At 45.6% G+C, this 22,832-nt stretch overlaps 1 protein-coding gene across 2 annotated transcripts in view; it reads right to left on the bottom strand.

Moving 5' to 3' along the window:
• SHC3 (SHC adaptor protein 3) overlaps positions 1-22,832 on the bottom strand; it is a 186,882-nt gene that overhangs the window by 54,210 nt on the left and 109,840 nt on the right. For both annotated transcript variants that reach the window (XM_018052523.1, XM_018052522.1), the window contains exons 5-6: positions 20,230-20,283; positions 12,358-12,409 (exon numbers count right to left, since the gene is read on the bottom strand). In XM_018052523.1, coding sequence (XP_017908012.1) covers positions 12,358-12,409; positions 20,230-20,283 — 106 coding nt within the window. The remainder of the gene's footprint in view (positions 1-12,357; positions 12,410-20,229; positions 20,284-22,832) is intronic.

The following is a 22,832-nucleotide window of genomic DNA, read 5'->3' as shown; positions in this document are numbered from 1 at the left end:
TGTCACACTCCATCTTTCTCTTGCCACCGTTAGGACACAACTGTGTTTCAAGGAGGTTCCTCCAGGAGCATGGTGGATGCCCAGAGAGGCATTGCTACAGCAGTGAGCTGTTCCCTGGGGCAGTGATTAGGAAGGTGCAGAAGCATTGCCACTGCAGGGGAAGTCAGCAAAGAGAGGACTCATTAAGATGGGAAGCTGCGAGGGAAGGAGCAGAGACATCACCACCTCCACAGTTTGGCCGCTCTTCCATCACGAAGCCGCCTTCTCTATGCACAACGCCAGCCAGGCACTGCACAGCCCACCCTGATGGTAGCTGCTGGGCTGGGGAGCCTGAGGTTTCTTCTCACAGGCTCAAAGGAGCATGCCTCTGGGGACACAGAAACAAGAATTTTCTGGGAAGACCAAGTGTAACTGGATCACTGCTTCGGGCTGCAGTGCAGTCCCCTTGGGTCTCAAGCCCATGCTCAGTGGCTTAGTCATGTCCAACTCTTGTGACCCTATGGACTGCAGCCCGCCAGGCTCCTCTGTCCATAGGCTTTCCCAGGCAAGTATCCTGGAGTGAGCTGCTGTTTCCTTCTCCAGGGGATCTTCCCGACCCTGGAATCAAACCCATGTCTCCTCATCTCCTACATTGGCAGGTGGATACTTTACCACTGAACTACCAGGGAAGCATTATCCCTTGGATACACTAGCCCTAGCACAGATATGGCCAAGGGATTTGTCCCAGGAGACAGATGTCCCAGCTGTATCTCTGTGAGCCAATAATGATATTCTTTTATGTTATTATGGGTATTAGTATTTATTATTAACCCAGATAAGCATAAAGCAAGCCCATATTAAGCAGCTGTTGTAGTCGCGTGATTATTCATTAATGGACAGGATTGGAGGTGTCTTTCCAGCCAATAAGGAAATAGGAGTCTAGGATGGATTGAGGGAAAGACACCTGGCTCCCCCTCCTGACCCGTGTTTCCAGCCACACCTGCCCCCTCCACCCAGCATCAGCACCAGCCGAGGGAACCAGCTGGCTAGTACTTTGGAGAACCAGAATAACAACTAGGGATGAGTCAAGAAAGTGAAGCTAGTCTTTCTTCTAAGGAGAAAATCAGCACTCTAGGCTTTAACACAGTGAATGAAGAATAAGGTTTCTGCCGAGGTCCGCACAGCTCTCTCACCTTCTACACACCAAAGAAGTCCAGGCCTGAGATAGGTCTTCTTTAAGTCAGTTCCTGGGACAGTTGGAAGATGCAGGGCTCTGGGTGGAAGCACCCTTGCTTGGTGACAGTGGAGCCCTAGTATTTGGATACAAGAGGGCGACAGAACCTGCAGATGCAGGATTAAATCATGACTCCAGGCTCTGGGGCTGGGCTCAGTCCCCAGTGGACTGAGTAAGCATCATCTGTCAGTTGGGTTTAAGGATCCTTCTGTAGAATGACTTCTCTGTGCTCCAGAAACTCACTCCAAATCTAAAACCACCCTGGGCTGACAGTCTCTCTGGGCCTCGGATTTTCTCTCGGTGTTGCAATGGTTTTTAGCTTAAAAGCCACTATCATCTAGCCTCACCTGTGGGAGGATTATGAGGGCCTCCCCAAAGATGACCAGCAGAGCTGCTTGTTTTATCCCACAATGCAAACAGGGAGCTGGAGGTGTCTGTCATTCATGAATGAGAAGGAGAAGCACTGGATAAAAAGTACATACAGAGTGGTGGGGCCCAGAGTCAAGACTCAAACTGATGCTGTAAAACCTAAAATGTGGCCCCCAAACAAACACAGGAGCAGCAAAATGAGGTCATTCCTCAATCTGTCCCTTTTGGAGGAAACTGGCTCTTTTGTAGCGGTACAGTAGTGTACCACTGAGGGGTGAACAGTAGTGAACAGAAGGGGGGTGAGGACTGGAGGTGCTGGTTTGCCCAGCTGGTCTCTCTTCTTGACCAAAAGCAAGGCCGACATCACCCTCCAGGAACTCACTCAGACCACACAGCAGCCACCTCAGCCCTGACACTAGCAAGGGGCCTCATCCGGCTTCACCACAAAGGCCTCTCCCAGCTGGGGATGAGCCACTTGAGAGCAGCGTGTGCTGAGACCCTTTTAATCACATCAGATAGAACTGAGATATGGCATCTTTACTCACATGGCAACCACACATCTTCCACGCACAGTAGACCCTGGCAGGGCAGAAATTACTATGTAAGGTGCTGGTTCAGTTTCCCTATGGTTCCAAACAAGTCCAGAAGCCAGTGGCTCCACCTGGCCATTGGTGTTCGAGGCTGCCCCAGCCATCTAACTGATGAGCGGACTGCAGGCCACCTGGAACCTCCATTCATCTGAGCTTGCTCTCTGAGCCCTGCCTGGGACAGTTGCTCTGTTAGTCAGCACAAACAAGTGATGTTGCAATAAGAAAGAGCCCCAGCATCTCAGTGACAACTCCATTCTTTTCTGCTCATTCCTGGGCAACTCTCCTCAATCACCCCAACTCTCCTCAACCGGGTGGTGACACCATGAGCCAGGCTGCTTTGATCTTTCAATCCTGAATTTCGATACAAGGCCTCCTCCACAAGCCAGGGGAGAAAGAGACAGCAGGGCCTGGTACCAGCACGCATGCATTCTGCTCTCACATAGAACTGTCACCTGGCTCCTCCTCTACCCGGGAAAGGCTGGCAGTACTGTCTCCTGGGAGCTTGGGGAGAAGGAGGTCAAGACATAAGTGAGCACTAGCAATGCTTATCATGTGCACCAAACACCCAAATGGCTTTACTTCTGTAAATAAGAAGTTGTCAAGGTTTGTTCATGCTTACTAGTAAAGAATTCTTCACTATACTGAGCATATGTCCCAAATAGATGCTAACTTATTTATAAATTATGAACATAATATAATAGTTCCTTCTTTCCTTGTGCTCAGTTGTGTCCAACTCTTTGCGACCCGATGAACTGTAACCTGCCAGGCTCCTCTGTCAATCGAATTTTCCAGGCAAGAATACTGGAGCGAGTTGCCATTTCCTACTCCAGGGTTTTTCAGGATCCAGGAATCAAACCTGCATCTCCTGTGTCTGCTGCATCGACAGGTGAATTCTTTACCTCTAGTGCCTCTTGGGAAGCCCAATATAATCGTATGTATATTATAAAAATATCTTTTAAAACATGTAGGCCTTTTCTGGTGGCTCAGACAGTAAAGAATCTGTCTGTGATGCAGGAGACACTGGTTTGATCCCTGGGCAGGGAAGATCCCCTGGAGAAGGGAATGACAACCCACTCCAGCATTCTTGCCTGGAGAATCCCATGGACAGAGGAGTCTTGCAGGCTACAGTCCATGGGGGTCACAAAGAGTCAGACATGACTGACACTTTCTTTTTACTTTTCAAAAAGGACACAACAAAGATAAACAAAAGTTCAAGATGTCTCGTTGACCCTGAAAGCATTACATTGTCAGTTATTATCTCAAAGCAAGATAATTATTTTGAGTGAGATATTTATATTTAGACACTGCCCTGCCAGTGTCTAACAATGATAGATAAAAATTCATCTTTCCATCTCTGGAAAACTTTTCTTAATAATTTAGAGTTTGGAGGGGTTGATTCCTTATCTGATTTGTGTGTGTGTGTGTGTGTGTGTGTGTGTGTGTGTGTGTGTGTGTTTGTGAAAGTAAGATCCCACTTCCCATACCCCCTCTGTGGTCCTGGAGCCACTGACACACAGAAAGGATGTCACTGGTTCACTGCACCTTTTATTTATGATTACAAGGTAATATCCCCTCTGTCTCAAATCAGCAGCGACTATAAACAGAGGCTCTAACATGTGTCTCCCACGTCGATACCTTGTGGGTTGGGCCTCCCCACCTTGGTGGGCACTAGTTCCATGGGGCGGGGGGCGGGGTAGTGGGACTCTGCAAGTATGGGCAGAAAACCTCGCAGGATCTGTGCTGCTCTTTTAGGAAGTCATGACCCCTTCCACCCACACCCACACCCACACCCGCACCCACAACACTTCCAACTCACACTTCACAGCCATCCAGCCTCCCCAAGCCAGCCCAGCCCTTGCAGTGGTCCCATCTTGGACTCTCCTCCTGTCCTCATATCTAGACTCACAGACTCTCCAAGAGTTCAAGTTCACAGCCACATTCTCTACCAACTGGTGACTGACACAGGGAATCTCAGAGACATCTGGAATCATTGCCCAATCAGAAAAAGACCCTACCAAACAATGACTGCTCTCTCTTTCTCCTTGTGGGCTGAGAACTCTCACCCCTTAAAAGGAACACTGAACACCAATGAATTCTTAGCAGAGAGCTGGAGGCTACAAACTCAAGCATAGTTTTCAGTCAGCTCTAGTGTGTCCACTTAGTATATTCACATGCTCATTGTTTCAGACTTTTGAATCCAAGACAGGTAAGAACTTCAAGATTCCGCTCCCATGCTCTTAATTAAGAGTTGTTTTCAACATCACTAATTATTAGAGAAATGCAAACTAAAACCACAGTGAGGCATCACCTCACAGCAGTCAGACTGGCCATCATCAACAAATCTACAAACAATAAATGCTGGAGAGGGTGTGGAGAAAGGGGAATTCTTTTACATTATTGGTGGAAATGTCAGTTGATACTGCTACTGTGAAGAACAGTATGGAGGTCCCTTAAAAATACTAAAAATAGAACTACCATAGGACCCAGAAGTCCCACTCCTGGGCATATACTCTGAGAAGACCATAATTCATACTAACACATATATGTGGAATCTAGAAAAATGGTACAAATGAACCTATTTCCAGGGCAGGAATAGAGAGTCAAACATAGAGAACAGACATGTGGGCACAGGGTGGGAAAGGAGGGTGGAATGGCTTGACCCATCTGCACCACCAGGTGTAAACAGATGGCTGGTGGGAAGCTGCTGTGTAGCACAAGGAGCTCAGCCCAGTGCTCTGCAATGATGTGGGGGATGGGAGACAGACGCAAGAGGGAGGGGCCATGTGTGTACACAGAGCTGATTCAATTCATTGTACGACAGACACTAACACGCTATCATAAAGTAACTGTACCCCAATAATAAATAAACAAAAACAAAAAGATACATGCACCCCAATGTTCATTGCAGCACTATTTACAATAGTCAGGATATGGAAGCAACCTAAATGTCCATACAACAGCGTATGTATGTTACTGTGTATAACATAAATAACTAATGAGAACCTAACATATCACACAGGGAACTCTACTCAGTGTTCTGTGATGACCTAAATGGGATGGAAATCCAAAAAAGAGGGGATGTATGTATATGCTCAGCTCATTCACTACTGTACAACAGAAACAAACATAACATTGTAAAGCAACTATATTCCAATAAAAAATAATAAAAATTTAAAAAGTGAGTTTAATATGTGTACTAGCCCTAGAGCAGCAAACTAAAATTATAAGGAGATAGTTTTGCACCCCTCAGACTGGCAGGAATCTAAAAACCTGAAAATGCCAAGTGTTGAAGAAGCCAAGGAGTCCTCCTGTGCCGCTTGTGGAACTGCACAGTGAAATAACCTCTTTTTTTTTTTTTTTAAGTTGAAGATGTCCCAAAACACAGTGATTTGTCCCAGAGGTATAAACCCTAAGAACATTCTTGCACATGAGCACAATGTGCAAAATATCTATTGGAGACTTCACTCAGTAGACATTTGTTGAACATAAACCGTGTACCACGCCCTATCCTATAATCTACAGATACAGCAAGGAACAAAACAGAGTCCTGCTCTCATGAAGCTGACAGTCTAGAGGGTAGACACTGAAAATAAGAAAGGGAAAATACACTATTTACATGGACTGAATGGTGCCCCTGCACAAAGCCCTGTCTGCATCCTGACCTCTTGAACCTGTGTAAAAGGGTCTTTCCAGATGTCCTTAAGTTAAGGACCTCAAGATGAGATCATTCTGGATTAGGATGGGCCCCAAATCCAATGACAAGTTTCTTATTATAAGGGACAGAAGAGGCGACGACACAGTCACAGAGGAGGGGGAGATGATGTGGAGACAGATGCCAAGACTAGAGTGATACAACCACAAGCCAAGGGCTCCTGGAGCCACCAGACACCGGAAAAGGCAGGAAGGCTCCTCCCCGGGACCTTCGGAGGAAGCACAGCCCTGCCCACATCTTGATTTTAGACCCCGAGCCTCCAGAACTATGAGAGAGCAACTTTTGTGGTCTTTAAGTCACAAAGCTTGTGGTAATTTGTTCCAGTGGTCACAGGGCTCCCCTGGTAGCTCAGCTGGAATTTAAAGAATTCACCTGCAATGCAGGAGACCCCAGTTCAATTCCTGGGTCAGGAACATTCCCTGGAGAAGGGACAGGCTACCCACTCCAGTATTTCTGGGCTTCCCTGGTGCACAGATGGTAAAGAATCTGTCTACAATGCAGGAGACCTGGGTTTGATCCCTGGGTTGGGAAGATCCTCTGGAGGAGGAAATGGCAATCCACTCCAGTATTCTTGCTTGGAGAATCCCATGGAGAGAGGAGCCTAGCAGGCTACAGTTCATGTGGCAGGCTACAGTCCATGGGGCCACAAAGAGCTGGACACGACTGAGCAACTAAGCACAGCACAGTCACAGAAAACCAACACAACCATAAAGACAATAATGTAAAACGTAAATGTAAATTAAGGACGACAGTACAGAATAATGGAGAAGGCAATGGCACCCCACTCCAGTACTCTTGACTGGAAAATCCCATGGATGGAGGAGCCTGGTAAGCTGCAGTCCATGGGGTCGCTACGAGTTGGACACAACTGAGCGACTTTGACTTTTCCCTTTCATGCATTGGAGAAGGAAATGCCAACCCACTCCCATGTTCTTGCCTGGAGAATCCCAGGGACATGGGAGCCTGGTGGGCTGCCATATATGGGGTCACACAGAGTTGGACATGACTAAAGCAACTTAGCAGCAGCAGCAGTATAGGATAAAATATAGGATGGCCAGGGAAGATGACTTAGGAGGTGATGTCACAGAAGAAGCCTAGAGGAAGTCAGGGAGTGAACCATGGGAAGGTCTAGTGTAAGAACGTCACAGGCATGGGGTTAAACAGGTGCAAAGACCCTGAGGCAGGTGTTTACTTGACATGTTCAAGGATGAGCCAGAAAGGAGTGGAACTGGAGGGGAGGTGGGAGAAAATCATAGGAAACAAGACAGCAGATAGACCAGGAATCAGCTCACATCGTGACAAGTGAGACAAGCTCTAGGGAGGGAGAAAAGACTTAGCTCATGGCTTATCACAGTGAGGGGCCTAGGGGACTTGTGAACAGAGATGTGCACTAGGTGGGTACAAGTCTGACTTTCAGCCAGAGTCTGAAAGTCTGACTTTCTGGGCTAGGCAGAAATATTCAGGGTCTTCTGCACAGCGATGGGAATACCAGACCACCTGACCTGCCTCTTGAGAAATCTGTATGCAGGTCAGGAAGCAACAGTTACAACTGGACATGGAACAACAGACCGGTTCCAAATAGGAAAAGGAGTCCATCGAGGCTGTATACTGTCACCCTGCTTATTTAACTTCTATTCAGAGTACATCATGAGAAACGCGGGACTGGAAGAAACACAAGCTGGAATCAAGATTGCCAGGAGGAATATCAATCACTTCAGATATGCAGATGACACCACCCTTATGGCAGAAAGTGAAGAGAAGCTAAAAAGCCTCTTGGTGAAAGTGAAAGAGGAGAGCGAAAAAGTTGGCTTAAAGCTCAACATTCAGAAAACGAAGATCATGGCATCTGGTCCCATCACTTCATGGGAAATAGATGGGGAAACAGTGGAAACAGTGTCAGACTTTATTTTTTTGGGCTCCAAAATCACTGCAGATGGTGACTGCAGCCATGAAATTAAAAGACGCTTACTCCTTGGAAGAAAAGTTATGACCAACCTAGATAGCATATTCAAAAGCAGAGACATTACTTTGCCGACTAAGGTCCGTTTAGTCAAGGCTATGGTTTTTCCAGTAGTCATGTATGGATGTGAGAGTTAGACTGAAGAAGGCTGAGCACCAAAGAATGGATTCTTTTGAACTGTGCTATTGGAGAAGACTCTTGAGAGTCCCTTGGACTGCAAGGAGATCCAATCAGTCCATTCTGAAGGAGATCAACCCTGGGATTTCTTTGGAAGGACTGATGCTAAAGCTGAAGCTCCAGTACTTTGGGCACCTCATGCGAAGAGTTGACTCACTGGAAAAGACTCTGATGTAGGGAGGGATTGGGGGCAGGAGGAGAAGGGGACGACAGAGGATAAGATGGCTGGATAGCATCATGGACTCGATGGACGTGAGTTTGAGTGAACTCCGGGAGATGGTGATGGACAGGGTGGCCTGGCGTGCTGCGATTCATGGGGTCGCAAAGAGTCGGACACGACTGAGCGACTGAACTGAACTGAACTCTGCACAGCATGTTTAAAGCCCAGAGGGTGGCTTGTTTGTTAAAAAACACGGTTGACAATAGTCAGATAAGGGAAACAACAACCTAATCATTTGCCCACAGGAAAATTAACCTCCCATCACAGAGTTATTTGATGAAATTTAACCTCCTGGCTTAAAAAAAAAATCATTGCTTTCACCTAAAATGAGGTGATGAGGTTTTGCATCTAGGGAAGGAAAAGTCAAAGGAAGTGCTCTATCATTTACGGAGTTCATACTCTGTGATCTTCTACCAGAAAGTTACCTTCCGGGACCTACCAAGTTAAGGTAACCTACAAAGTTACCTTCTGGGGCCTCTGGTCCAAAGCCAGAGGAACCCTAAATTCAGGGTTGAAATGATCGTGAGCTACTAGAGCAGCCTGAAGAAGGAAGTGTGGTCGTGTGAGCAGCTGTCCACAGGGGGCTTCCCTCTCGAGCCCATTCACCACATTTCCCCTTATTCAGGAAACCCTGGGGGAAAAGCAACTTCTAACCCTGGGATTAGAAGCTATACAAGCTGAAGAGAGGGCTCTCTGTCATCAGGTCAACACCACAGGACATTCTACAGCAAGTTCAGGAGATCCAGTGGGTGCCTGCCCAGGGATGCTACTGTGTTTATAGGTTATAGGAATACAAGCCACCTGCAGGCAGCCATATGTCTAAGCAGAACATTATCTTTTAGCTACTTTTGTGACCCGGACAGTCCATCCTGAACCAAAAGACATTAGGTTGCAGGGGATGGGAGTCATTGGGTCATAATCCAAATTCCATTGTGAAAATGGTATATTAGGATCCTGCAAAGCCTGCTTTGTTGAGAGTTTTATCCTACATATATCAGGAGTTACCTTCCAGACCTCCTTCCTGGTTGGCTTTGCCTTTCAATGATAAGTTGCCGACTTCATGAAACTTGCCCATTTGCAATGCTTATCTCCTAGAGATGGTAGTGGTGGTTACCATAGAACTTAATGACTTGGGTCAGAGATCCTTGACTCTTCCACCAGATTAATTAGAATAGCCATGGATTCTTGATACTTATATAGATGCTGGTCTGTAAGTACTTCTAGATTAACCAAAACACACACGGGAATGTATAAGCAGGAATCAATATGGAAAAGATGAATGATAACGGGGAGGGACTCTGACTCATCTCTGTAGGATTTTGACAGAAGACTTTCTGAGTTCCAGATGTGGAACCAGGTATCTGTCCATTCTAAGGAGCTCTGCCAGCAGCCAGGGAATCACAATGCTACAAGGCTTACCCTAGCATATTGACTGGGGCCTCTGTGTGGGGAGTTGGCTATCTAAGAGTCCAAATAAGAACACTTACTCCCAGAATATCTTTCTAATATGACTCCTGCATGTCAGAGGCCATTCTTACTAAGTTATACTCTCTTCCTGGAAGTTAAATTCCAGGAGGAGGAAGAAGAACAGAGCAACCAGCGGAGCGCTCCACCAGCATCTTATGGAAGGAGGTAGTGGTGGGGTGGACATACATGGGATGAAGGCAAAGCCAACTCTGAGACACTGTTCATAGTTGTACTCAGGCAACCCTCCTCCCTTCACTTACTGCCTCACAGAAGGCTGTAGCTCCCTGCATGTGTGTGTTTGCAAGGGTGGCAGGGGTGGGGACAGAGATGTGATGGATAAAAAAAGCTACAGATTGCTGTCGGAGGGCAGGTCTGGCTCCCTTGTCCCCTGAATCTGAGCTGGCTAGGACTGCTTGATTGGTAAACTATGACAGAGGTGGAGCCATGCCTGGCCTTCTACTGTATGTGCCCACACTGGCATCATGGAGCCCAGAGCTGCTACATGGGACGTCCTACTTCTTTGATGGAGGAACCACCTGGAGGGACCCTGAGACTCCATGCAGAGGGAGAAGGACCCTGCTGGCTTGGACTTCTAGTCCTTCCTGCCAAGGTATGAAGCATGGAAGTAAAATCAATCTGGCCCTTCTAGACCAGGCCAGCTACCAGCCAAAGACCTCCTAAGACCCCACTGATGCCACATAGAGCAGAACAATTGGCCAACTGAGCCCTGCCTGGACTTGTGACACAATGTATCAAAAAAATACTTTTAAAATGATGGTCGTTAAGCCACAAAGCTGTGTTACAGGCAACAGATAACTGAAAGGAAGAAGTGACCATCTCCCACAAAGCATCTCAAAGGACCCCTTTGCTGATGGTACCATCAAAGCACCAGCAGCACAGCACAGAGGTCTGGCATCTGTCTTCACACTAGCACTGCACACGGGTCCCAAGGGGGAGCTGGTCTAGAAACCAACACGCATGTGAAATATATCCTGATTTCCATGACTTTGAAAAGGCACTGTGGGCAGAAGGCACTGCTAGTTTCTGCCTGTGAAACAAGACAATAGCTTGTATGCGTCTATGGCCCTAAGTCAAATTGCATGGGCTTGTATTCCTTCCGGGTCTGTCCCTAGAGCCTGATTTCTCAGCCTTGGCTGATCATGGGCACCACTGCTCTGGGGCCTGAGAACTGGGATTTTTAGAATTTCCTGCTGCTGCTTCTGCTAAGCCGTTCCAGTCACGTCTGACTCTATGCGACCCCATAGACAGCAGCCCACCAGGCTTCCCCATCCTTGGGATTCTCCAGGCAAGAACACTGGAGTGGGTTGCCATTTCCTTCTCCAATGCATGAAAGTGAAAAGTGAAAGTGAAGTCGCTCAGTCGTGTCCGACCCTTAGAGACCCCATGGACTTCAGCCTACCAGGCTCCTCTGCCAATGGGATTTTCCAGGCAAGAGTACTGGAGTGGGGTGCCATTGGCTTCTCTGTAGAATTCCCTAGGTGATTTAAAATATAGCTCATTTTGAGAGCCATTGACCTAGGAACCATTAAAGGTATCAAAAGGAAGTCTAGGATTACTTGAGGTTAACCTGAAACAAACAAATATAAAAGAAGAACTTCAACCAGTATAACTCTGGAATGTGGGGCAGCCTGCCGCCTCCCCCTCCCCCAAGGTTAGTGGGCAAACAGAATTCCAGAATCACATCTGTGTTGAAATTTTAAAGAAGAGTGTGTGTGTATGTGCGTGCGTGTGTGTATGTGCGTGCGCGTGTGTGTGTGTGTGTGTGTGTGTGTACAGACAAAAATTTTGCAAGGCCAACTAGGAAATTTTATTTGGTTTCTGGGATAGAGGATGGGAGGAGGAGGGGAACCAATGGGTGTTGAAGGGAAGGGCCATTTTGTGTTGTTACAAGCTCCACTGGTGTCATCGATGAGTTCTCAATTGGAGTCGTGCGCCACCTGGCGGCTGCCTGGAATTCAAGCATAGCACTCTCCTCACTCAGCCCACCGGCCCAAGCAGGTTAACACAGGAGGGATGGGAGCACTGTTTGTAATTGATGGGATGGTGGGTACGAAAGGAAGGTCTAGGAATAAAGTGTCCATGAGGATGAGAAGTACTTGATCCTTCAAATCCTCTACCTAGCCTGTGTCTGAGGCCTCTCTGTCTAGCATTTTTTGCGGGGTTTAAGACGAGAGCCCTGAACTTGGACACTGGCCTCCAGGGCCACGCAGAGCGGTGTGAGACAGTTGGCAGTGGATAAATGAGGAGATGGTGTCGGGCAGGAGGCTAGCAGCTTGTAAAGGCTTCAGGTGTAACTGAGTCCACCTGCAGAGTCTAAGTGGGAGCTGCCTTGCACAGGTCAGGTGTACCAAGTGCTAGCCATCTGGATACAGGTGTGTGTTTCAGGCTCTCAGATATCCAGCATCTCCTATACAGATGTGTGGTTCAGACTCAGATATCCAGTGTCTCCTAACCCAGCCAGGTGTGCCGCCACACTTCACTGCCTATAAAGCTCAATTACCGCTGACAGTACGAGAGAACACTTGTTCGTGCAGGTGAAGAGGGCTGAAATCATGAAGACCAACTTGTATCCAGGGTTAAGCCCAGCTGCACATGAGTGAGAAATGACAAAGGTCACACACGGCTTACCTCTGCGATTAACAGGGTCCTTAGCAACGTACGCAACGTAGTCTGTTGTGTCCTGTGAAAGAAAAAGGAGCTGTCAAATCACTAATCACGGGTGAAGCAGAGGCATCGTGTACACAGCAGCTCAGATACCAAGAGCAGCCCAAACGACAGACCAGCTAAAGGACATGTCTTGAACTGCACGCAGGGCAGGGATCACCAGAGATCAGCAGACAGCTCTCACTCACACTGCGAGCAGCAAGGACCTAGAAGGCCCAGGTACTCAACATGTTGGATCACCCAAGGAGTTGTAAAAACACTGATCACTGAGTCCCAGGTCCCAGATAATCTGATTTAACCAGAGTGGATGTGGGCCCCAGGCATCAGAATTTTTAAAAGCTCCACAGATAATTCTATTATGGACCAAGGCTGAGAAACACTGTCATCATCTCTCCAACAATGGTGCTCAAATCTGAGCTGATGTCAAGAGTCCCCTGCAAGGCTTGTTACAGTGCAGATTTCTGGGCCCCACCCCAGGGTCTCCAAGGGCAGATCTGAGCTGAGGGCCCAAAATATACATTTCTGACAAGCGTCCAGGCAGCTGCTGCTGCTGCTGATCTGGGGGCCACACTGAGAAAATCAGAAGTGGATGTTACAAAGATTGGTTACAAATACCCTTAATGGGTGGGTGAGGTATGATGACTTAATGACTGATTTTAATCCTTTCGAGATGTTTCCAAAGTTTGAATTCTATTGAGAAGTCCAGTACTTTGGCCACCTCATGCGAAGAGTTGACTCATGGGAAAAGACTCTGATGCTGGGAGGGATTGGGGGCAGGAGGAGAAGGGGATGACAGAGGATGAGATGGCTGGATGGCATCACTGACTCGATGGACGTGAGTCTGAGTGAACTCCGGGAGTTGGTGATGGACAGGGAGGCCTGGTGTGCTGTGATTCATGGGGTCGCAAAGAGTTGGACACAACTGAGCGACTGAACTATACTATTGAGAAATCTCCCCCTTACACATGAAATATAAGTCCCTTGCTGATTCACCTACTTGGCACACAGAGGAATTGATGATCTCAGAAGTGGGCCTAGGCAACCATGTGGACTTTAGTTTCTAAACAGAGGAACCAACAATTCTCTGAATTGGTTTTGTTTTTTTGTTGTTGTTGTTGTACTGGGTCTTCATTGCTGCACGTGGGCTTTCTCTAGTTGCTGCAAGCAAGGGCTACTCACTAGCTGTGCCCAGGCTTCTCATTAAGGTAGCTTCTCTTGTTGCGGAGCACAGGCTCTAGAGCACGTGGGCTTAGTTGCCCTGCAGCCTGTGAGCTCAATTCCCAGACCAGGGATCAAACCTGCATTGGCAGGCCAATTCTCAACCACTGGACCACCAGCAGTGGCCACAGGTCTGGAAAAGGTCAGTTTTCATCCTAATCCCTAAGAAAGGCAATGCCGAAGTATGCTCAAACTACCGTGCAATGGCACTCATCTCACTCTCTAGTAAAGTAATGCTCAAATTTCGCCAAGCCAGGCTTCAACAATATGCGAACTGTGAACTTCCAGATGTTCAAGCTGAATTTAGAAAAGGCAGAGGAACCAGAGATCAAATTGCCAACATCTGCTGGATCATCAAAAAAGCAAGAGAGTTCCCTGAAAAACATCCATTTCTGCTTTATTGACTATGCCAAAGCCTTTGACTATGTGGATCACAATAAGCTGTGGAAAATTCTGAGAGAGATGGGAATAGTAGACCGCTTGACCTGCCTCTGGAGAAATATGTATGCAGATCAGGAAGCAACAATTAGAACTGGGCAACAGACTGGTTCCAAATAGGGAAAGGAGTACGTCAAGGCTGTATATTGTCACCCTGCTTATTTAACTTATATACAGGGAACATCATGAGAAATGCTGGACTGGATGAAGCACAAGCTGGAATCAAGATTGATGGGAGAAATATCAATAACCTCAGATATGCAGGCAGAAAGTGAAGAAGAACTAAAGAGCCTCTTGATGAAAGTGAAAGAGGAGAGTGAAAAAAGTTGGCTTAAAGCTCAACATTCAGAAAACTAAGATCATGGCATCTGGTCCCATCACTTCATGGCAAGATGGAGAAACAATGGAAACAGTGGCAGACTTTATTTTGGGGGTTCCAAAATCACTGGAGATGGTGACTGCAGCCATGAAATTAAAAGATGCTTACTCCTTGGGAGAAAAGTTATGACCAACCTAGACAGCATATTCAAAAGCAGAGATGTTACTTTGTCAACAAAGGTACGTCTAGTCAAGGCTATGGTTTTTCCCAGTAGTCATGTATGGATGTGAGAGTTGGACTGTGAAGAAAGCTGAGCACCGAAGAATTGATGCTTTTGAACTGTGGTGTTGGAGAAGACTCTTGAGAGTCCCTTGGACTGCAAGGAGATCCAGCCAGTTCATCCTAAAGGAGATCAGTCCTGGGTGTTCATTGGAAGGACTGATGCTGAAGCTGAAACTGCAATACTTTGGCCACCTGATACGAAGAATGGACTCATTTGAAAAGACCCTGATTCTGAGAAAGATTGAAGGAGGGAGAAGGGGATGACAGAGGATGAGATGGTTGGATGGCATCACTGAGTCAATGGACATGAGTTTGAGTAAACTGGGATTGGTGATGGACAGGGAGGCCTGGCGTGCTGCAGTCGATGGGGTCACAGTCAGATACCTGAGCAACTGAACTGAACTGAACTGAATTAGAACACCAAGGAAATCCCATCTCTGAATTCTTCAAAGCAAAAGAAAGACTTTGCTGCAAAGTTGATATTTTCAACATTCAAAACATTCTCAAGGCAGGGGGGCAACTGGTAAAATTCTCCCCATGGCTGCTGGTATTTCCCCAATGTGATGGCTTCAGAGGACTCCAAGGTTATTTGCTTTGGGGTTTTTGTTTTTTTTTTTTTTTTTTTCAGCATTTGCAAGACTGTCATGAGTTCCTTCATTGTGATTCTCTGTGGGCAGAGAAGACAACCATTTCTCTTCCTACAGCACTCCAGAAAACCCTCCAGTGTGAGGGGGAAAAGGGGAGAGTGGACGTGGGGGTGGAGGATGCCGTGGTACGATCATCCATGGCAGGGAGTTCATGGTTCAAGGTGTTTTTCCAAACATCTCTCCCCAGAACTCACAACCACTCACTAAAAAAGGAGAGAGCTTCCAGCAGCTCTTGATATATTGGACTGCTAGCCTGGGGTCATTCTCCAGCATGCAGCCTGGCTAAGCTGTTTCCTCTTTCTGCGCAGACCACTTGCCTTTGGTATATTCACAGACTGACCAGGCAATTAGAGTGGGAGACCCACAGTCGACACAGCTTCCTGTTTCAACAGGGAAGATCTGCTCAGAATCTGAAGCTATTTGGCAAAAATAAGGATTGTAGCTTGTAATCATAGACACCTTTCTGGGTGCAAGAGATGTGAATGTCAGAAGTGACCCTAGAAAGCACTTAGTGTTTCTCAATCTGAGATCCATGGAACGCTGGGTTTGGGCAGGTATATTCTCCAGCTTTTGAGATATCTCAAAATCTCTTTTATGGTTTATATTTATACCAGAATCTCTTTTATGGTTTCCTTTCCATGAGAATCTTAAAAGTTAATACAAGAAAATGCGGGATCATTCGAACAACTGTGTCATCAAGCTCTGCATGCAGTTTCAGTGCCAAGATTTTCAGTGGGGTTTCCAACATTCTGGGTGCCACATTTTTTAAAGAATTAGAGAGAAAAGAACAAGCAGACTAGATGGCTTTGCCCCACCTGAAGCAATTTAATGTCACTTTTGTACGCAATGAGGTATGACTGAAGTGTTTACTTGAATAGAAGAAATTAGTGGAAAGAGTGAGTCATCCGACGCCTGTGATAGTACAGTTGCTGCCCTCAAAAGCTCCATGGTGGCCAGTTTTAGAGTCACATTGGGAGCAGAGATTTAGTTTCAGCAAAACTTTATGCATCACAGTAAATTAATTTTACTTTGAATGTCGTCGAGTCTTACTGTGTTTATTTGCACTTCCAAGTTTGATGGGGATTTACAGTTCAATAAGAGATGTAAACAAAAGGAGTCTACACATAATTTATTTTTGCACATATTTTGATACCAAAATTAGAGTCCACACTTCTGGCATATACAAGGAAATTCTTCTATTTCAATCCTTCCTCCAGTCTGAGAAATGCTCTGCTGGCTCCAAGCTAGGGAAGGAAGACGAGGCAAGAGACATGGCGTGCCCCTGTCACTCAGCTGATCAGTGGTTACGCCAAGGACACAGCCTTTCTGATGCCAAAAATGATGCACTTCTTCTGGCACAGTAGGGAAGTGTATTGCTATTCAAAACAATGCTATTGACATCACCCAGTCATCCAGTGAGCACTCTAAGTTCCAAAGATGGGGCTGCTTATTCTGTATTTATACACGTGTCTTCTCACTCCCAAGCTTTTCTGAGCTCAACCATTATTCTGGCATTCTTTTAGTGATCTTTTAAAACTGCTAATAATAGTAAATTATTATCTTACTCATCTTATTCTTATAATGAATAAGAATAAGACAATTATAATGAATAAGAATAAGACAAATACTGTCTTATTCCAGTCTGTCTTATTTGGCATTTCAAAACACTTTATTCTTACCCAGTAAACTGAGGCACAAAGCAAAAAAGTGACACACACTTAGCATCAGAACAAGGAAGAGAAATAAGAATTGTTAGTTTTATTTAAAACATCTACCAATTGTAATGGTTACAAATAAATTTGTAATGGGAACTCAAGCACAAGATGATATGCAGCTGAATTGCTTAAAATTAAGAAGTAGCTAGGTTTCCTATCCCCTAGAATCATAACATTTTTTATATCAGAAAAAACATTAAAAGTTATGAACTACTTTAGGGGTTACTGAAATGTTTCCTTTTTTAAGAAGAGGTGATGATGAAAATTGAAAATAGTTCACAGACCGTAGTGCATCCTGGATAAGAAAAAATAATTTCAACCCAGGACAATGTATTTGACCTTCCATTTCCAATCTTTGCACCTCCTCTCATAACATCATCATGAAGATGAGGTTTGAGACAAGTTCTTGAAAGGAGATGTTGATGCAGGTGTTCAGTGTTTCTGCGTCTTATTTTTCAAACTTCCAAATTTAAGAAACTGGTTCCAAGCATTACATTAGGCAAGAAGTAGACAGCCAGTGCAGAATAATTACACCTGGTTACAGATGTAAGTATAGGTATGTGTGCAAAATAATTAGACCTGGCTACAGATGTAAGTCGGAGAAGGAGATGGCACCCCACTCCAGTACTCTTGCCTGGAAAATCCCATGGGCAGAGGAGCCTGGTAGGCTACAGTCCATGGGGTCGCACAGAGTCAGGCACGACTGAGGGACTTCACTTTCGCTTTTCACTTTCATGTACTGGAGAAGGAAATGGCAGTGTTCTTGCCTGGAGAATCCCCGGGACGGGGGAGCCTGGTGGGCTGCCATCTATGGGGTCGCACAGAGTCGGACATGACCGAAGTGACTCAGCAGCACAGATGTAAGTATAGACGTGTGTATATGCCTCGTGTATGTGTGGCACAGGTAGAGAATAAGTGTCTGACCATGTTTTGATGTAATCTTCAGAAGTGCTCCTTGGATGGGCTTGATTATGGAAGACTTCCACTTTCTAAACGTACATCTCAATGAGATATTTCATTTTGCAGTGGATCGTAAGAAATCAAAGGATTGAAAAGAAAATAAAGGAAGGGAAGGAAAGGAAAAAAGAAGAGGAAAGCATCCTGGAAGACTTCTGAAGATTAGACCCTAAGTATGAAATAGGGCTAAAGCCAGTGAAACCCACTGAATAAGATGTTTAAATAATGCTTTGATCATTCTGTGACACTTTCAGTTCAGTTCAGTCGCTCAGTCATGTCCAACCCTTTGCGACCCCATGGACCACAGCACGCCAGGCCTCCCTGTCCATCACCAACTCCTGGAATTTACTCAAACTCATGTCCATTGAGTCGAAGAAGACATCCAGCCATCTCATCCTCTGTCATCCCCTTCTCCTCCCTCCTTCAATCTTTCCCAGAATCAGGGTCTTTTCAAATGAGTCCGTTCTTCATATCAGGTGGCCAAAGTATTGGAGTTTCAGCTTCAGCATCAGTCCTTCCAATGAACACCCAGGACTGGTCTCCTTTAGGATGGACTGGTTGGATCTCCTTGCAGTCCAAGGGACTCTCAAGAGTCTTCTCCAACACCACAGTTCAAAAGCATCAATTCTTCGGTGCTCAGCTTTCTTAATAGTCCAACTCTCACACCCATACATGACTACTAGAAAAACCATAGCTTTGACTAGACGTACCTTTGTTGGCAAAGTAATGTATCTGCTTTTGAATATGCTGTCTAGGTTGGTCATAACTTTTCTCCCAAGGAGTAAGCATCTTTTAATTTCATGGCTGCAGTCACCATCTGCAGTGATTTTGGAGCCCCCAAAAATTGTCTCTCACTGTTTCCCTGTCTATTTGCCGTGAAGTGATGGGACCAGATGCCATGATCTTAGTTTCCTGAATGTTGAGTTTTAAGCCAATTTTTCACTCTTCTCTTTCACTTTCATCAAGAGGCTCTTTAGTTCTTCTTCGCTTTCTGCCATAAGGGTGGCATTTTAGCAGAGGTTTAAGGGCGACACTTTAGCAGAGGTTTAAGGGCAAAGAGCCATCTGCAGGGTGGCCAAGTCCCTCTCCTGCCAGTGCTCTTGGTTCAGGCATCTCACTGTCTCAGACCCTTGAGCCTGTACCTCCCCAGCAGGAGCATCTGAATGATGCTGGGGAGATGGGAGTGATATCTCCCCGGAAGCTGCAGCAGGTGGGGGAGAGAACAGCAGGCACAGACTTTCCTGTAGCGAATATATTCAATGTCATGATTACACTCTCCTTTGGAAATGTAAGACTGGAACCAGCAGAAGAAATCACTCCCTTGATTAAGCTTTCAATGTGCCAACAGCAGTTTTACAATCAGGCTACCCAGGTAGGAGTGTGGAAGAAAGAAATATGAGTTAAACATGGAGTCTGGGAAAAATCCCCTTTCCCGGCTAGAAATAGACAAGGTCCCTGGCCTTGAGATAAGAAGTAATTAATATAATGCACTGATTACTCAGGCTATCTTGGACCAGCAAGCCTTACATAAAATCTGAACACTGCCTACCAACAATTTGATTAAATAATACAAACAACAATAAGGATAACAAAAATACTGTCCTGCCTGAGGAGGGAGTGGTTTTCCTGACACGGAAACTGAATGCTAGCCTTGTATCGTAGATTTCCTGACCATATGTGGGGAGCAAATTCCCTAGTTATGCCACCTTCTTAATAAAAGAAGCAACAAAAACTGGAACATTCTCCTATTCTCTATCCTCTCTCTCCACAACTCCTTCCCTGTTGGCAAAACAAATCATTAAAAGATGACAGTGTTAAATTTGGAGAGAAAAATACCAATTTCAAATATTTATGAATAAATCAGAGTAAGTAAATTCACAGCCTTTGGATAAACTTAAAATCCCCAAATGGAGAACTCCGGGGGAGAGCCAAGAGGAAAACATAAACGAAGCAGGACCGGCAGAGTCAGGCGCACAGAGGCCACTTTGAAAACTAGGGAGCTATGTCACTGTCCCTTAAGAAAGCCGCTGCTTCAGAGACTTTTGACAGCTTTTAACTAACAAAATGAAATCTAATAGTAGGTCGTTGCCATGGGTCACCCCTAAAAAAAATGATAGGAAGAGCTTATGGAATGGAAGCAGAAATAGCTGGTATCACAGTTAAATTTCCTTACAGGGTTCTAAGAGGCATGTTTTTGAAGCAGGGTCCCTTCTCAGCAACTCTGACAAAAACAAGCAAAAACAACACCAGGGGTACTTACCGGGTCTCCCCCGGAGGCAAAGGAGATGGACTGCATGTGATGATTGGCTATAATCTGCCAGGCCGAAAACAAGAAACAAAGATGTACTGTTATTATCCTTCCCATGTCTTGGAAAACAAACTGTTTGTTGGCAGACAATACAAATCAATAAGGTTTCCTGAAAACTGGTAAAATTGGTACCCAGTGAAAAGAACAATCATAAAAGTAGTAATAATAGATAACCTCGAGTGAAATTTCACAGCATATCAACTGTTCATTTAACTACTTTGCCAGAATTATCTCATTTATGTCTCACAGCAGCCCTGTGACGTAAGTAACTATTGCAATCCCATCTTACAGATGAAGAGCCTGAGGCCCCCAGGGGCTAAGCAAGCAGTTGGCTCAAAGCTCTATAGCTAATAAAAGGCAGAGCTGAAACCTGAACACAGAGGGTCTTAATAACCATGCCTCTTTGAGAAGGAAGACGTCTCACCTACACACCAAAACGGTGTAGTTTGTTTCCAAAGACATATGGGGTCTAAAGACCCCATAGCTGGAGGGGAGGGGAATGTGGTTTTCCCCTGCTTCATCTGGTTTGTATCATGAGCACACGGATTAGCTTACATCCAAGATCACAATCAATGCCCTCTCCAGCACTCTTGCCATTGATCAATTTAAAAACCAGCAAGAATGTTCCAAGTTAATTTTAAAATGGGAAATTTCCATTAGCATTATCAACTGCAGCATACAGAGGAATTTAGTAGACACTGAGCAAATTAGAAGCTGCCCTAAATTTAAAAAGCTACATAAGTCTTCCCTGCTATTTTTATCCTTTTAAAGACAATGCAGTAACACTGAGGTAAATTTTCGGGGGTGGGAACAGCATTCTTGCCTCCAGCCCAGCATAACCAAGTTTGTTTCTGCACAGCCCCCTCAGGCCCTCGCCAGCAGGCAGGCAGGCAGGCAGAATTCACAAAGCCATAATCCTACCATCCAAGGGATTTTTCCGATCGTGCGCCAGTAAACCTCAAAGCAAAGCAATAACTGAATTACAAGATAAAATGAGATATTTTAAAATGCCTACTTCAGTTGTTGGCACTCACAAAACTACTCAGAATCTGGAAAAATCCTGAGCATATATATGAATAAAAACAATGAGTCCAGCTCTGTAGCCTGTACTCAAACCCAGCTGGATCAAACTAATGGCTGCCTTTTGCATCTGTTTCCTGCCTCTAGTCTAGGGGTAGGGGGCTCCCAGGGGAGCAATGATGACGTAGCAGTCCCCAAATGATGACAAACTGTGACTTCTATAGTTGTTCATCTCTGCTTGTTAAATGTTTTAATTTTTTATTCCAAAGCAGCCCTAAAGCTGAGATTTGGAAATCAAAGATTTCAGAATAAAATGGACATCATATTTGGTCAACATGACCATTACTGTGTGATTTTATGTTGTCACTTTGGGTAGAGTAGAAATTGAAAAGGAGAGTAAGAAAATGAGAGCTAATTAACTAAAGGATGTGTTTTGCTCTGAGGGTGTTTCATCTCGTTTCTCCTCCTCGCAAGCGCTGCAGAGGAGAGCTAGCACTGCATTTCTGTTGTTTCTCTGGATTGGGAAGGGCAGGCCCACTCAAGCTCCTTCTCAATCCGCTACAGCCAGGCCTAAACTCGGGAGAGGCTGAGGGATGGGAGCTCTGGCTCCTGCCAAACCTTCCCCAGACTGTGCTCCTGTCGTCTGCCCTGGCATCTCCCAGGACGCTTGAGCCTAGCACTCCCTCCCAAGGGCAGGGCGATGAGACCAGGACATACCCCACCAGCCCCCAACCCCAGGATGGGGAAGGCCAACCATTGTGACCTCATCCTTTCTGCTCTGAGAGTTTGCCTCTCTCTCTCGTTTTATTTTTTGAGGTGGGACACGAAGTATACGGTGGAATTGCAAAGATCTCACAGAATTGAGGACCATGGCCTGAAGGTTCCTACAAACAAAAGATACAACAGTCACATGCAGTAAAAATGGAAGAGAACAGACTGCGGTTGCCGAGCGGGGAGAGGGCAGGAGGGAAACACTGGGAGTCGGGGATTAGCAAATGCAAACCATTATATAGAGAATGAATAAACAACACGCTCCTACACTATGGCACAGGGAACTATATTCAATATCATGTGATAAATCATTATGGAAAAGAATTTTTGAAAGAATATGTATATATAAATACATATATAACTGAATCACTTTGCTGTACAATGGAAATTTACAAAACATTGTAAATCAACTATACTTCCATTTTAAAAAAAAGAATGAAAGTGGGCCTGTGAGGGAAACCCTGAGGAAACCTATCTCATTAGCTTTCATGCGCAAGCGTGCTGCACCCCAAGTCACCACAGTGCTCAGCTAGAGGCAGCTCCAGAGAAAGGCTGAGACCATTGCATCTTTCTAATCTACCATGAGATGACTGGTTACCCATCCCTCAGAAGGGCCGATGAGAAAGAATTATCCATCAGTTGAGTGAGGACAAAGGAATGGAGTGAGAAGTGGCATCCAGTATGCCAAAGCACAGCCTAGGCATTACCTCTCATTTCTATGCCAGATCTAGAATTTACTTCAGCATCTGGGGTTGGGGGCAGGG

The sequence above is a fragment of the Capra hircus genome, chromosome 8 (assembly GCF_001704415.2).
Source record: "Capra hircus breed San Clemente chromosome 8, ASM170441v1, whole genome shotgun sequence".
In the NCBI taxonomy this organism is placed as follows: Eukaryota; Metazoa; Chordata; class Mammalia; order Artiodactyla; family Bovidae; genus Capra; species Capra hircus.
The sequence above is the reverse complement of the archived record's forward strand: the minus strand, read 5'-3'. Positions and strand labels throughout refer to the sequence as shown.